General features: G+C 35.8%; 1 protein-coding gene across 3 annotated transcripts in view; it reads left to right on the top strand.

Moving 5' to 3' along the window:
* SLC10A7 (solute carrier family 10 member 7) overlaps positions 1–17,529 on the top strand; it is a 241,070-nt gene that overhangs the window by 33,115 nt on the left and 190,426 nt on the right. Inside the window, exon 5 of one of the 3 annotated variants that reach the window (XM_055336460.1) lies at positions 11,659–11,720. The exons of the other annotated variants lie outside the window; for them this stretch is intronic. Within the exon in view, the coding sequence (XP_055192435.1) occupies positions 11,659–11,667 (9 nt within the window). The 3' untranslated portion in view covers positions 11,668–11,720. Of the gene's footprint in view, positions 1–11,658; positions 11,721–17,529 lie in introns of those variants that run through there. 3 annotated transcript variants of the gene reach the window in all.

Genomic DNA, 17,529 nt, shown 5'->3' on the forward strand with positions numbered 1-17,529 from the left:
TGGTTAATCAGGCCTGGAAGGAAATAAAAGATTTCTGTAAGGTTAATCTTGTATCTTCAAACCTGCTAAGTGATGAAAAATATACAGAGACATTTTAGTAGCTGAATGGGACCTTGAGTCTGTTTTCTTGCCTTTTTAATTTCAGATAGTCTTAAACTGTTTAGTCAAATATCTCATGTAGGGAGAAATGATTTTGACATTAGAAGACATTAGTGGATACTTGATAAATATTTTTGGCACAAATGAGGAGGTAAAACATTTTTTTAAAATTTTACTTATTTATTCATGAGAGACATAGAGAGAGAGAGGCAGAGACACAGTTAGAGGGAGAAGCAGGCTCCATGCAGGGAGCCTGATGTGGGACTCGATCCGGGATATCCAGGATCACACCCTGGGCTGCAGGCGGCGCTAAACTGCTGCACCACCTAGGCTGCCCAAAACATTATTTTCCTTAAAACAGTGATTTTTTCCTATGGAAGTTTCAGGAGATTGAGAATTAAAATATGTGTATGAATACTTCTTTAAGTCATCTTCTATAGTGATAAATAGATTTTAAATTACTTTGCATATTTTGTAAAATGCTTTTACCTGTATTTTCTCTTTTGAACTTCCTGATAATTATATATAAGACTAGTATTATATTGCCCTGATTTTTGTAGTTGGTCAAATTAGGATTTAGAGGTGAGGTGACTTGACTAAAGTCACACAGGTGTAAAGTATGTATTCCTTCTCCAGGATGCTTTCATCCTTTTATATTATATCCCAAGCAAAAACAACAGAATTCCAGAAATCACAAAAGAAGAAATCACCTTCAAGGGAAGATCTTGTGTTGGCTCTTCATTAAAGATGATGGTTTGAAATTGTTCTGAGAGATAAAGGACAATGTACTATTAACTTAAGACAAATTATTGAACACTTGCAATTTACAGAGCACCGAGCTGATATTTTGGGGGAACAGGGAGGTAGAGTATAAAGAAAATCCAGTGGTAGTGTGTTTTCATAGGGGTTGGTCATGAAATGGGGGAAATTGGCAGAAGCATAAACAACAGGTGGATTTGAATGAGCAGTTGGGTGTGGTAGGTAAGGAGAAGGTTGGAGAGGTCCCTAGAGCTTGAGCCAGGCCCACAGATTCTGGTTAGAAAGATGGTTCTTGTCTTTTTTTTTTTTTTTTAAGATTTTTATTTTTTAATTTATTCATGAGACACACACACACACACAGAGAAAGAGAGAGAGAGGCAGAGACACAGGCAGAGGGAGAAGCAGGTTCCATGCAAGGAGCCTGACGTGGGACTCGATCCTGGGTCTCCAGGATCAGACCCTGGGCTGAAGGTGGCGTTAAACCGCTGAGCCACCTGGGCTACCCAAGATGGTTCTTGAAGAGATAGGCTTTCAGCTTGTTTCTCAGTGGTTAGGGAATTTTTTCAAAGGCTTTCCAAGTGGGGTTAAGATAAACTAGTTGGAAGATCCACGAGAATGGGCCTGATGGAAGGGGTGTTGTTCACCAATCCTGTCCTGGTGGTCTGGGTCATATTTACCTGCCTCTGGGAGCAGGAGTGCAGGCTGGCTGAGGATGCAATTGCATTATGACTGACCGTTTCACTGCACATGTTGCTTCCTTATAGTAAGTTGGTGGGAGAATGATCACTTTCCTGTGCCCCATAGACATAAAATCTGAATGGAAAAACCAAGCACCCGAACACAACCACACTAATGGTGTGGGTGGGTCTGTGGCACAAGTAGGCCAAACCTATATACATGATAGCATTGTAGAGTTTAAAGATTACCACTACCCTCGTCATAGAGTTTTCAAATTCATCTCACCAATTTCCATTCCCTACCAGATGAGAAAGTGTAACCAAGTCTGAGATTTCCTTTCATACCTCAAATACAAGAGGGCTTTTGAATTTGTTTTGGTACCATAGATACAAATTCTACCACCAGGAAGCCAATCCCACCGAGAACACAACCACAAATATTGCCCTTTCTAGCTAGTATCTAAAACTGTAAGATACCATGTAGGTGTTTTTTCTTTAAATGTTATTTAAATAAAGATAAAAAATTAACTTCAATGTTAGAAATCATATTAATATATGCCCACTTTCTTCCCTAAATCTATACTATTGATTAAGTTATATAAAATATTTCCTAGCAATAGATGCACATAGTTTAGTGTTAACTGGTTAAATGATTAACATATGTGAGCATTCTATGCAAATTAAAAAACATTATAGTTATTTTGTTATTATGTTACTGCTATTAGATAATGCTGTTGGATGATTGGCTTTTAAAACATGTTGATTAGAAAGTCTATTTGAAAAAAAAGTCTATTTGATACAATTAATTGAGATTATATTGGATTGTATTGGATTGTTCTATTGAATGTTATGTTACTACTGTTGGGGTTAGAAGTTAAATGCAATATTTTCCACCTTGGTTTCCACTATGGTTTAGAAAACTATAGTTTTATCATGATACCTGAGAAAACATTTAGTATTTTCTTTCCTTCTTTCCCTGGTTTTAAAATTGCTTCACTTATTTCTTTTGCCTCAAAAGGGTAGGAAGAGAGAGGAGAGAATACTATGATAGTCTACTTGATTTTTTTAAAGCTTCATTTTTATTTTTGTTTTTTTAAAATCTGTCTTTATCTTCTGAACTTTTCCCTTTCTCATTCCTGTCCTGTTGCTGTTTATCTTTTCATCATTGTCTCTCCCTCTTTTCTTCTGATGCATTTTAGTTCCTCTACTGACCAGTCTTAACCAAGCTGGACTCATTAGTAGGTCTCTGCATGGTCCTCTGGGGCTTTTGTTATTGTCACTGTCCTCAGCATCATCTCATCATTGTGTGGTCTCTTCCTTGGAGCGTAACTCTATTTCAGTCTAGAGTGAGACATCTCAGGTTTCCAAATCGTGAACCTGGGCTTATAATGACAAAAGCATGTGCTTCTATGGCACTATCCCTTCTTCTAGAAGCTATCAGTGTTGATCTACCTGCTCTGGCAATAAGAATCTCTTTTTTTTTTTTTTTTAAATTTTTATTTACTTATTTATGATAGTCACAGAGAGAGAGAGAGAGAGAGAGAGAGAGAGAGAGAGGCAGAGACACAGGCAGAGGGAGAAGCAGGCTCCATGCACCGGGAGCCTGATGTGGGATTCGATCCCGGGTCTCCAGGATCGCGCCCTGGGCCAAAGGCAGGCGCCAAACCGCTGCGCCACCCAGGGATCCCAGGCAATAAGAATCTCTAAAGGTCTTCCCGGACAGGGGGATTACCTTCCACACAGGCTCTGTGTATAAGCGGTATTTGTAGGGTCCATGGGACTCCATGAGGCATCTGCCCTCAGCAGCAAGATGTTAGGAAGCTTCCTTTGGAACGTATGACTAATGAGTGACTCTGTTTTGCTGTGATCACAAGACCCATCCTAAAGCCTGCTGCTGTCATGTATCCTCAGGCCTTCCTCCTAGACAGCTACCTACTTTTTAAAGTCTTGCTTCCCAAGCATTCTTAAAAATGAATCACTGCAGCTTTATTTGGATATTGCAAAAGTCAAGGAGATAGATGGCCAACTGAGAGGAACTTGAGCTATAACTGTAACTCTCTAAAATCAATCTCCAGTCACCGTCAAATCATATCATCTATTTAAACTCCCTCTTGTATGATTCTGTAGAAATAATTCTACGTTTGGTCTGGGTGTTAGGGTCTAATAGGAAATTGGTTTAGTTGTCCTAATTTTCACTCTTTTGCTTCTTTTCTGACATCTCCCCCACTCCCCTGTAGTGGCAAAGGATAGAGGTGGGATGATGGAAAATCATTGACTTTCATTGTCCATACCTAATTTATATTCTATTTCTGCATTGACTCAATCTAAGCCAACACAGAATATTCTATAATCATGTCCATACCTAAGTTATATTCTGTTTCTGCATTGACTCAGTCTAAGCCAACACAGAATATTAGCTCATTGGGAGAATCTGCCCCATTCATTTATTTAGTAAGCACTCAATTCGTACTTAAGGAAATTCACTGTGTTGCAAGGAAAGGAAATGATTCCGTCTGTTGAATTGGATATTATTTTCTCAAATTGACCTAGTTTTATTTTGCCTATTTATTTTAAAATAGACTCCACCCCCAATGTGGGACTCAAACTCGTGACCCCAAATTAAGAGGCACATGTTCTACCTACTGAGCCAGCCAGGTGCCCCAGTTGACCCAATTTTAAATTTCTTACTTTCATCATGGTGATTTTTTAACAACTCCTATGCTTTTGTATAAAATTATACTAATTAATACCAATCATAGTAATATTTTACCCTTTAAAGAAACCCATTTATTTACCAACAATAGTAGTTGTATTTAATTGGATATTCTGGTATGTATCAGACACCTCTGATCATTTTCTAATATCTTTTCTCCCTTTATCTTTTCAATAGAATCCCATCGTTCAGCTGGGCACACTGTCATCCAGCTAAAAACTGTATTTACTAGAATTTCTGGTGTTCTGAAAGCCATATAACTAAATTCTGGGCAGTGAAATATAAATGGAAGTATTGCATATCACATTCAAGATGTCTTCTTAAAAGTGGGTTGTGCAGCCTTCATTTTCCTTCCTCCCTCTGCTTCCTGGAATGTTGATTTGATGGCTAGAGCTTGAAGAGCAGTTTTAGATTGAGAGAGCCTGCTAATCATAGTGGAGCAGCAAGAATAGGATTCTGGGTCCTTTGAACTGTGGGGATGCCAAACCGTGGTTTGCCTACCTCCAGACTTCTTTTACATGAAAGAGAAAAGCATACCTCTCCTGTGTAAGCCTTGTTATTCAGAGTAGTTTTTTGTATGCAACTAAACTTGATTACAATTAATGTAAAATTATATGGGTATAATTTTCAAATAACAGGATATAATTAAGTATACTTAATACTGGAACTAAACTGAATATAATTCAAAATAATATGATATTTAGAAGTCACTTGAAGACCTGGTCCATTATAACTTAGTAGTGTGCAGTATTTTAAAAAAATACCTCATTGATTGTCTTGAATTTTCTACCTCTATTGATTCTTTGGAAATGTAGATTAACATTGAGTAATAGTTTTGTTATCTAGCAAATTTCTTAATGCTAAGTACAAAACTCTGGACATTTAGGGGAATATTCTGGAATCCTTTTTGCTAATGTGTTCCAAGACTGATTTTGTGCTTTTTTCTGTTGTTGTTTCTTGAATGACGATAAGAATATATACATTAAGGTGTGATTGGCATTGCTTCTCATAAAATTTATGCATCTTTGGTCAAGGACAGATATTTAAAATAGAAGAGCTCTGATTTTTCATTGTCTTTGAGTTTTCATATTATTTTGTATCTAATGTAATTTTTAAAATCGTGGTGAATATACCTAACGTAAAATTAACCATTTTAATCATTTTTAAGGATATAATTTATTGGCATTAAATACATTTAAACTTACATTGTTGTGTAATCATCCCCACTGTCCATCTCCAGAACTTTTTCATCTTCCCAAAATAAAAATCCATACTCATTAAATAATAACTCTCCATTCCTCCCTCTCCCTAGCCTGTGGCAACCAACTCTCTCATTTTCTGTATCCGTGAATGTAACTACTCTAGAAACCTCATTTAAGTGGAATCACACAGTATTTATCTTTTTGTGACTTACTTATTCCATACTAATATAAGTCTTTTGCTTTACTTGGGGAATTATTTAATTGTAAATGAATTATTATTGCTTAAGATTGTCTTTTTTACATTCATCTTCTGAAAAATTTCATCTGTAATTATAATGGATGTTAACAGAGTAGATGGTGTTATGATAGGGTATTGAAATAATTAATTTATGAAATACAGCCTGACGTAGAAGTCACTATATAGTTTGGTGTTAGTATTATAAAGGCAATTTAAATACAAAACAAGGACTTTATTTTAACAGTTATGACCTATGAGATGAATGCATTAGGTGTTTTAGCTAATCTGGTGAGTTTCTGGTCATTCTGTATAAGAATATAAATGTCATATTGTGTACCATTTGATTTCATGTATTATCTGAATATATTATAAATAGATAAAATGCAATTTTAGGATAAAACATTAAAGTTCACAGATTAAGCAGTTGTCCCATTTGGCTTATATTCTATTTATGTAACAAATGGTAAATTAATGTTTTTTCTCAGAATGTATAGATTTTTAGAATTGAACAATAATACCTAATAAGGAGTTAAGATGTTGATGATGACTATTTATTGTTTTGGGGGAAACTATTGATGATCTGTGTTGCTTCAAAATTAACATTTGTCAAAATAATAATAATAATAATAATAATAATAATATTTATCCTTGACTTAACTTTTTTTTTTTTTTTTAACTTCTTGCTCCCTCTTGGTTTCTCCCTCTGAAGCACTTTACAGAAGTACACTTCAATAAAACCTTTCTGGTAGATAGTTAAGATTCTTTCCAAAACTCCCAATTAAAAGAAGAAATATGATAGGGAGTTGGCCTAATTTGTATTTGTATTTGCAAATCTTAGACATTATCCCACAATTTCGGTGTAACCCTTCATCTGACAATTAAAATCTTTGTTTTATCAGTCATCACCCAACCCTAACAGATGTGTGAAGAATTAATCTATTTTGTATTTTTCCCCACAACTTTCTCCTACACATTGTTTGATTCTATGATTCACTTTCAGTGAATTCTTAAAGATAGTTGATGGGCCTTATAAGAGATATAATATTTATATCCTATTAAAATTACACCATAGTAAAACCACATAACAGAAGAGCTTCTAAGACCCCTGTAGAAATTTGAAGACAATTTTGATACTCTCGTCCACTCGAAAAAAAATCTGCTAATACCGTAATGTTTTTTCCCTTGCCAGGACCCTCCTTGCCTGGTGTCATTTCTTGAGCTCTCCTGGGAGGAGATTAGTCTAAAACAACAAAGTAGCCAGATGTCTGGTTCTGAGAGAGTCCCAGAGGCCAGGCTATGGTAGGCAACAGAAACCGCTTGGGGCTGAAGATCAAAGATACCTGAGAATTACTTATGGGCACATAATATGTGTCATTCCCATTATTAGCAGTCTGAGAAAATTTGTTTCTCTAATTAACCCTTTTGTTGGAATAACCTTAAATTTTAGTGAATATATTTCTTTTTTGTTATGTTTTCTTTTGTGTGGTTTTGAGATGTGTACATAACAAGAGAAATGTAAAGGAACCCACGTGCTTGATTAAAATCTCTAAGCACTGTTATTATCCAAAATAGATGTGCTATCCATTGTATAATCATTTATCATTAAAAAAGTGGGCATTAGGATTCTAAGTCAAAATTACAAATTAATAGTCAGGAACTACATGGCTTAATGTATGAAGAGCTGTTCTTTAAAACCCCAATCCTTACTTTAAAAGTACAATTACTTCAACTTTTAACGGCTTTAGAGTAGAGATTTTTAGATCACAGCTTCCTGGTCTTAAAATGAATTCAGAATAAATCCCAGTGGTGGGAAATCTGTACCTTATTAATAGTTGACCTCTTTCTTCTCACACTAGTATTATAATGAAATACTAATTAAAAATTCTTGCTATCCTTTACCTGTTTGCTTTATACATACAATTTTACATTATTTAGACAGAGATAGATTTAGAAAATGTGAATACATTTGCTGTTTTGAGTTTTTTAATCCTAAAGCCTCGAAAAGCTTTTAGCTGAATTTATTCCAAGGGATAGGTAAAAATCTAATTATAACTTTTGATATGTTAGCCTCTAGTGAGAGTATCAAAAAAGAGAACAAAAGATTTTGGGTGGCCTTGCCACTTGTTTTTGTTTCTGTTTAACATCATCATGTAACAACAAAATTGTGTAAAAGCCTTATTCCTGCTTTCCTTGAGATATAATCATAAACCATTGTTATCAAGAGCCAGCTTTAGCGCTTTTAAGTGCTACAACACATTCTTTAACATCTAGTAATATAAACTTGGCATAAAAGCTGTAAAAATGTCTTTAAACCTAATTGGAGATATGTGTTAGCAATATAGTACAGAGATTTCATATTCCTTGTGTAGTGGTCAAGGCTTCTTTTAACTCCTTGAGGAAAATGAAGCTCCTAGGAGCAGTTTGTAAGGATTAATTGATTTATCTCTTTGCTTCTAGATTTAAGTAATGAAGCAAGAATAAAATTGGCTTCTTGTACAGAGAACTGGAGAGGCAACTGTATTTTTTTTTTAAGAGCTGAATTTGTGTTACTTCAGTGACAAAGGGTGATCAGTGTTTTTTGTACTTTACACCTATGTTTCTTTTACTGGCTGCCCCATTGTCAACAATACTGTTTACTATCACCCAAGAGTAGTTATCTGTTTTCCTATTTTGAGTGCGGGTTGAGTCAGTTATGACCACTGTACCATAAATATTTCTAAGCTATGGCTTACTTTAGACAAGTTATTCAGAGGAACAGAACACTTCCCAGTATCACAATGTTATTGTCACTTCCTTGGAGTTGGTTATATAGCAGCATTTGATCTGAAGGAACGAGAGTCATAGTTCCAGGACTAGGGTCCAATGGTAGAAGGAACATTCCATTCTGTCGTGGTTCAGGGGACAGTTCTTATTTCTGCCTTTCAAGGAGTTTCTTGCTTCCTCTGCTTTCCCCCTAACACCCAAGATATACATGTTTGTGTCTATACATACATTTAACAGAGGGATTTACAAAGGAGAAGACTCCTATTATTATTATTTTTTAATCTTTCTGAAGTTGCCAGTGTTGCTGGTGACTAACCTGTTAATGTATTCACCTTGAGTTGCCTCATTGGCTATTGGTGCTCTCCCCCCACCTTTCTCCCTCTCCTCTCATTTACCTTATGAACCATTACTGTAAGTATCATCTCTTGGGGCACCTCTCCCACCACCTTGTGTATGGAGAAGTGGTTAATTATGTTTTAAAAAAATGAGCATTATCAAATTTAAGGAGGTGAAGAGTGTTAGTTTTCTAGTTCCTGCTTTATTTATTTCATCTATCTTCCTTATTCATAGGTTTATTTTCTTTTTTTTTAAATTTTTTTTTATTTATTTATGATAGTCACACAGAATGAGAGAGAGAGGCAGAGACATAGGCGGAGGGAGAAGCAGGCCCCATGCACCGGGAGCCCGATGTGGGATTCGATCCTGGGTCTCCAGGATCGCGCCCTGGGCCAAAGGCAGGCGCTAAACCGCTGCGCCACCCAGGGATCCCTCATAGGTTTATTTTCATATTACCTCCTCCTCTACGCTGTCATGTTTTGTTTCTCTATTTTTCACCTTTCAGTTCTTAATTCTATTTCAGCATTCTGTCTGTAGCTTTCCAGGATGGGTTCTAATCTGAAATAAAAGTTAAGTTGTAAGAATAGGCAATTGAGCTCTTTTTTTAAAAAATTTTTTTAAAGATTTAATTCATTTATTCATGAGAGAGAGAGAGAGAGAGGCAAAGACACAGGCAGAGGGAGAAGCAGGCTCCACGCAGGGAGCCCTATGTGGGACTCCATCTTGGGTCTTCAGGATCATGCCCCAGGCTGAAGGCGGTGCCAAACCGCTGAGCCACCCGGGCTGCCCTTAAGCTCTCTTTTAAAAATTCTTTTTAATGACTTAATGTGTAATGATTTAATACTTGAGTGGGTATTGCGGTAATAATCTATAAGCTTTTTGTGATAGAATTATGTGCTAAATAAAAATGCTTGTGGCATAAATCAAGTTGACTTTGTTAGACTGTGATGATTCAATATGCATTTTAATTTCTCATAATTTTAAAAGCTTTGAGGTTAAGTGTAAAGTCCTAAACAGTTCTTTTTAATCTATGATGGTGTGAAAGATCTTAAGAGCTACTTATTTATGTACCTTTTTTACTTGTTTCCTAAATTTATGTACGTCTAAAATAACATTTGTTCTTACCTGAGTTTTGGAGGAATAGCCTTCAGAACATCTGTCACTGCTTAAAATGGTGGTCTTTGGCTCAAAGTTGCTGGAGAGTCTGAGACTGCAAAGTGATAGGATTGGATCTTAGCAGTTGGGCGGGTCCTTTCCCCAGTGGCAAATGAAGGGTAGCACACTACTCAAGAAGGCACTTCTGGAGGAAAAGTTATATTTTGAGTACAAAAATGATTAGTTCTTGAATCCTTGTGACTTCTTACTCTGTTGCTAAAACAAAGAACAGCATTTTAAAAGAAGGAATAGAAGATTAAGTATTGTCATGGATTATATCTAGTATGAGCAGTTGACAAAAATTTTTTTTTTAAGATTTTATTTATTCATTCATGAGAGACACACACAGAGAGAGGCAGAGACACAGGCAGAGGGACAAGCAGGCTCCATGCAGGAAGCCCCACGTGGGACTCATCCTGGGTCTCCAGGGTCACACCCTGGGCTGAAGGTGGCGCCAAACCGCTGAGCCACCCGGGCTGCCCGACAAAAAATGTTTTAAGTGGAGTATTTCTCCTTTTTCAAGTAACATTTACATGATTAAATATGGAATGAAACGACAGCTGATAGATACCTCATAATATGTTTGGGAAGCTGGGTTTCCTGAAGATATGAGGCTTAGTTATTTTAGCCTGGGGATTTTGCCTGGGGAAAAATGTATGTGCCTCAACAGCTGAAGGGCTATTCAGGAAGAAACAAAGTAAAATGGCATCTATTTTAACACGTAATTTTGATATTTCATACTTAATCTTATCCTTGGCAGAAATGTCAAAATATACTAGCTGCAAACCACCTCTGAAGTCATATCTACACTACCAAATTGAACTGAGTAGGTAAAGTCCTCAAGAATCAAATAGTTTTCCATGGGGAGAAGAGGGTCCTTTCTAGGTAATTCTCTGGAGGGAATGCTCTAGTGGAATCAAAATGAAGATATGGTATATTTCAAACAGAGGAACATACAGCCTTAAAAAACTTCTATGGGGAGGGCAGGAAGCAGTTTGTAAAATTGGTTTATCATACACATAACTATGCATTATTTTGTGTCATTTTCTACCTCTGTGTATTTCCACCTAAATTTAAAATAACACTTTCTTCCATTTGTGTTTAGTTTTTATTTGTTTTAACTTTAACCACATCTCAAATTGAACTGCTCATGCTAGAAATGATACTGCAGTTCACTCCATTATTTCCTTCTCTGCCATCCCTCAGAGGTTAAATTATTCTTGCTGTACAAGTTACTATTTGAGTCAAAATCAACTTCTTACTAATGGAATAGCTAGATTTCTATTTTATATAAATGCTTTTCTGTTATTTACCCTCGAGTGGAAGCCTACCCCTTGAAGGAATTAAAATGGTGAAGCCTAGACTACCATTTATCCTGTCACTACATGGCTATTGTTTATTGTTTTTTAATCAAAAATCAAGTTTCTTTATTTAATGACTTGGAAGATATATTACATTTTGTCAAAGTGTAAGAATTTATGAAGAATAAAGAGCCTCTGGAATCCCCAAAAGATCAAGAAAGGGATGTGTATAATTTTGCTGTTTAACACATATATAAGCATTAATATTTATTATTGGATTTAGTATTTTGTATTTTCACTTCCATCAACATATATTATAGTATATTATTTAGAGACCATTAAACAGCTCAGGATTTACTCACAGAAAAGAAAATTTTAGGGTTTTTTTTTCTCTTTTATTTTGAATTTTCCCCAGGTTGTTTGATAAAGAGCAAACAAATTTGTTCAAGATGAGGGCATTTACCTTGAATATAACCCTGTCTGGTATATGGAAGTAATCCAAAGAACTGACAAGTTGCTGAATGGTCACCATCATCTGTTAACGTAATGCACAGACTGTTAATGCGAAGGTAACAGAGGTAACCTTGACAGTGAAAATCAGTGCCATATGCAGATACGGCCCTTGATATTTAATTTTTACTTAATTATTAGAGTGCACATAAAGCATATCAGGTTGGTTGGCTTAAGTAATAGTGTTAGTTTCCTAACATTTAAAATTCATAGAACTGTTAGATAAATGCACTTTTGTTTGACTGGAGGATTCATTTTTTATTAAAATAGCCATTAAAAAACAAAAAGCCAAAATACAACATTTCTAGAAACTCATTTTTTTCAAAGAATGCTTGATCAGTAGGAAGTATTTCCCTAGCTAAACTGGTAGCCTCACGCTCTTTTTAAAAACATTATTTTGAATACTTTAAAAAAGTACTTTTTCCCCATACATGTCAAATTGTGCCTTTTCTTTGCAACCTTTGTAAGGGGAAATTTTATCAAAGAACAAGACCACTGTATTTAATTCAGTGAAGTGAATTATACTTTCAAACATCTATTTATGATGTTTTAAAGATGATCTTGTCATGTATACATATCTTTTTAGTGGAATATACCCCTTGGCTTTTCCTTATTTGGTAGGCGTTGTGACTTGGAAAGAAAACCACACTTAGAGTAAATCAAAGACTCCAGGAACTGAGCAGCATTAAAATAAATCACGCATTTCATATATGCAAACAGTAAAAAGCATACAAATGGGCCTGCTTTTTTTTTTAAGTTTTCAATGATAATTTAAGATTAAGAAATAATTTTGCCATGTCTTTTGTGATTCTCTACTCTTTTGGCCCATTGTAGTGATCCATACACTTTCCTTATGAAGGGGGTCAGTGCATCAGTGTACACAAAGTCTTATGCTTTGTGGGAACCTTAGAATATGCGTGGATTGAAATATAAAAAAACCTATGTTTCAAGAAAACATTGGTATAGGATTTTCCTCCCACCTTTGTCCCCTTAAGGAAATAGTGATGACAGCCATTCAGATCTTCCCCACACCTCTGTTGTATAGATGGAAAAAACACTTTAGACAACTGATGACCAAGCAGTTAGCTTTACCAACCTGAGCTTTGGTATTTGAAATTTGGTTTTCAGTCTCATTTCCTGCCTACTGCAGCAATATGGCCTTTAGACAACTAGACTTTCAAAAGTTAAAAGGCAATAAGTCAATCCCCTGGAAACGATGCAGAAACGTAGATTCAAATCGTAAATAAGGAAATGCATTGAGTACATTAAACAGACATAGAAAAATGGATTTCTGTCTTTTGTAGTAAGGTAATTGGGCACCACTGCTTGGCAGGAGCTGGTGCTATTGAGCTGGCTGTAGCTGCCACAGGTTGATAGGCAGGTGAGCCGGCAGCTTCCACCAGGATCTGCACGGGAGGCCTACCTAATATGCTGTCTGCCCTAAGGGCCTATGGGAACACAGTTGGATTATTATGTTAATGCATGAGCCTGCTGCCCTCTTCCTATCCCAGCTGGGTTCCCTGTTGTTAGGAACTGCTTTGCACTGACAGTGGAGTAATATGCTTCATGATTGAAAGGGCAAAGGGGCTTGGAGGGGAAAAAAAAAAAAAAAAGAATAGGCCTGTACAGATATGTAAATGAGGGAAGGAAATCCGTAGGAAGATTGCACTCTATAGAGAGAAAGTTTATTAGAAAGTTCTTTTTCTCTCATAGCACTCTGTAAAACCACTCATTTCCTAATTAATTTCTGGGCTTGCTTTTCCTTCCTAACACTGCTATAGAGAACATGGCAATGTTTTCTAAAACAGGCACTTAGGTTGATTTGTTTTCAACTGAGATGCTCTATTGGTATCCAGGTGGAGTGCTCACAGTAGTGCATTTTTTTGCACCTTCTTTACTAATACTCATCCTTCATTTATTCCACTGTATTTTATAGGAAAGTTTTTTGTTTTTGTTTTATTTCTTTTTTTTAGGCGCTAAAAGATTTATATTTTGTGTTGATGTCACTTTTAGTTTCCTTTATTTTTGATACAGCTTTGGAAAACTGCAAAAATCCATCTTTGGGAGTGGGTGGAGGTGGGTGGGGTAGGAGGTATTTTCTTGGGTTTATGAGTTAGGTATGAGTGATGGTTCAAATTGCAGTAGCATTTTGTTTTCAGCTGAAGTTTTTTGTTTGTTTGTTTTTTTCAGCTGTTTTTAATGTTGACACCATATCATAGTGAAAAGAGTGTTGGCTTTCATGTCCACATGTCTGTACAAATTCTGGCTCTACTAATAGTTATCTAATTTTGGATAAATTACTTTACCTCTCATCTACCTCAGCTGTAAAATGGGTGTAATATGAATTTTAAATGAGAAGATAATGCATAGAAATCATTTTGTCTGACAGAGTAGTCATAAATGCTCACCATAATAATGATATTTAATTGCTTTTATAACAATTATAATTTTCAACTATCAGACCATTATTTTAATATGTATGGCTGTATACTTTCAATGGATTGAAGATTTTGTCTTTTCCTCTAGATTTTTTTTTTACCAACCCTCAACAAATGAGAATGACTTTAGCTTCAACCAGATTTGAGACAAAAATATTCAGATAGACATTATTTAAACTAAAGTGTTAATGTTAGCATATGTTCTTAAACAATTAGTTTTATAATAAGCCATATTTCAAATGCTTAAAAAAATTGAATGGAAAAGAAAATCTACTTGGCCAATATTCTAGACAGCTTCTGGAAATACTTTTAGTGGATGCCAAATTTGGAAAATTTATTTGTATGTTACACGTACAAATATTCCTGTATGTGTAACTGTGTCTAACATGTTTGTTTATTTAAACTAATTAAAAGGGACAGTGTATAGTTGGGAATTATTTTAATATATCTCTTGTTTGTTTTTTTTTTACTTAATTATGTTAAGATAATGTGTGCACAGTACCTGGCACATTGAGAAATTGAGAAATGATGGTCATTGTTAATTAGTGTCAATGAGTGTTTCATATCCACAGCCCAGCCTGCATTAAATAATGCTTTGCAGATTTAAAAGGAAGAACTTCAAGAGGTTCTTAAGGTTAGCAAATATATAAAGTTTGGTATAGGATAGGATTCATAGGCTAGTAACATGGTTACCATATATATACCAAAAGAATTCACGTGATTTAAAGATGACCCACTAATCATTTTAATACTCCATTGAAAGCTTTGTGTTAAAGTGTGAGGTAGATACTGTGTGCTATATTAGAAAAGAGACTCCCTTCTGAAAAGCAATTGTGCATTTAACCTTACATATACAGAATATAGGAAGAAGGAACCAATTCTGTCTAAGCAATTCTTTGTAGTTACAGCAAAATTCTTTTATAACATGTTTTCATATTACCTATTTAGTTGGTTACCTATATGGAGTGTTGGGGGGGTATGTAGATATGTGTGTATATTTATATATATGCCTGAATATATATGTGATCACATGAATATATACATATTTCTGTATATCTATAGCTATATATAATGTGTGCATTATATAAAATCTCAGAATCTGATGTACACCTAGAAATATTTCAAGAGACGCTCTAGTCAACTACATTCTTTAATAATGGGATTTTAAATAATGCATTAACTTTGAGCAATAGTTGTTAAATTGTTGAGGCTTTCAAGAAAGGGCATTAGAGGAAGCAATAAGACCATGAGATAGGTAGAGAATAGTCAAAGGAGTATGCCTTTTTTTTTTTTTAATTTCCTTTTTAAATCAACCAACAGTGCAGGCTGCTTTACTGCCTGTTGTCAGAATACAGTTATACATCTGGCCCTAATACAGCCATTGCACAGTGAAAGAAGTCCATCACAGGGTAAATAATAAACTCTGTTTTAAACGAAGTCTACTTTGAAGAAAATCTGTGTAGTCCATTCAGCATAAACGTTTGTCCAATGCTAGGTTTCCTTTAAAATAGCTGTTTATTTGATACATCCAATAGTCCCTTTAGGTTGAGTATTACTAAGGACAAAAGTCACATTTTATATCCAAAAAAAAAAAAAAAAGAAAAAAACCCAACCCAGTTCTTTAAACACAGTAGGAATTCCTCAAATGCTCATTGACTGAATAATTGGGTCCACGTAATAATATAATCTAATAGCATAATCAGATTTAAGTCTGTAGATCCCAGGGTACCTTGTTTTCTCTTGCCTTTACTTAGTACCACTCTCAAGGAAGCATTACCCATATGTCTTTTGGCAGCTTTGTGAAGCTGACTTTCCTTCTCCCACCTCCCTGACACCAGTGATAACTTATGCCTCTCCTGACCACCTTCCCACCTCCACGAACCCATCACACCTCTTTATACCCTCCCCACACTGTTACTCTGAAAGGCCAGAGTTGGAAAAACGATGACTGGGTTGAGATGTGCTTTATGGAAAAGAAGCAAATGTTTTGCCAGAAGGGTAGTTGGTTTCTGTCCTGCTGAAAGCCATTGGCCTCTCTAGTGACTATGTTGTTGCTCTAGTTGTGTTCCCCATTCACCCTTTGCTTTTCAGGAAATTTTATGAACACCCTGAATGATTCTTTTATTCCAAACACCATCCTAAACTAGAATTGTTAGGACCCACTCCTCTGTTCTCCCCTCGCACCCCATAAGACTTCTTTCACCTTCTTTCAAGTTTTTTTCCTCAAAGATGGTAAAAAGAATTTTTCTTTGTTGACTTTTTTTTGGGTCTTACAAATCCCTAAATATCAACAAAGAATTTTATGTAGCGGGTTATGATTCTAAGATTACCATTGAGTTATATTATTAAAAAAGTACATTTTTAAAAAGGTTTGCTTTACATCCCAGATCCATCCTTCCTCTTCTTCTCACCTTAAAATGATTATTTGGCTCTATTTTTCCAAATTTACCAGAAATTTTTTTTTTTTAATTTTTTTTTAATTAATTAATTAATTTATTTATGATAGTCACAGAGAGAGAGAGAGAGGCAGAGACACAGGCAGAGGGAGAAGCAGGCTCCATGCACCGGGAGCCCGACGTGGGATTTGATCCCGGGTCTCCAGGATCACGCCCTGGGCCAAAGGCAGGCGCCAAACCGCTGCGCCACCCAGGGATCCCCAGAAATTTTATCTCTATTTCTAGATCCCTAATTTGGCAAGGCATTGATTAATGGTTCTCACCACCTAGTACTATAATATTGATGACAATACAGTTAATGATAGCTAATATTTATTATGTACTTACTATGCTAATGATTTATATAGTCTCATTTAATTCTCACAAATTCTTACAAGTAGATACTAATTTTACAGCTATTTTTGAGACAAGGAAGCAGGCTTTTTTTTTTTTAATTTTACTTATTCATGAGAGACAGAGAGAGAGAGAGAGGCAGAGCCTTAGGCAGAGGAAGAAGCAGGCTCCCTGCAGGGAGCCTGATGCGGGACTCGTGTCAGGACCCCAGGATCACGACCTGAGCCAAAGGCAGACGCTCAACCGCTGAGCCACCCATGCATCCTGGAAGCAGCCTTAATATGGTTAAAGTTGTGGAGCTGGATTCATAACTACGTAAGCTAAATGTAGCGCCCTCTAGTGCCTACATATCTTACGGCTGTTTTAGGTGGTAAACCACACTGAAATACAGCCTTCCTTTCCCAAACACCTCCCTCCAATCTTTGGGTTGTGTTCCTATCTATCCTTGTGTAAGAGATTGTGTCTCATTAGACATACTCATGTCACATAGATCGAGGAGGATGGATCATGGATAAATAAGAGAAAAAACATGCTAACAAGTTTTTTTTT

The sequence above is a fragment of the Nyctereutes procyonoides genome, unplaced genomic scaffold, assembly GCF_905146905.1.
Source record: "Nyctereutes procyonoides isolate TBG_1078 unplaced genomic scaffold, NYPRO_anot_genome, whole genome shotgun sequence".
In the NCBI taxonomy this organism is placed as follows: domain Eukaryota; kingdom Metazoa; phylum Chordata; class Mammalia; order Carnivora; family Canidae; genus Nyctereutes; species Nyctereutes procyonoides.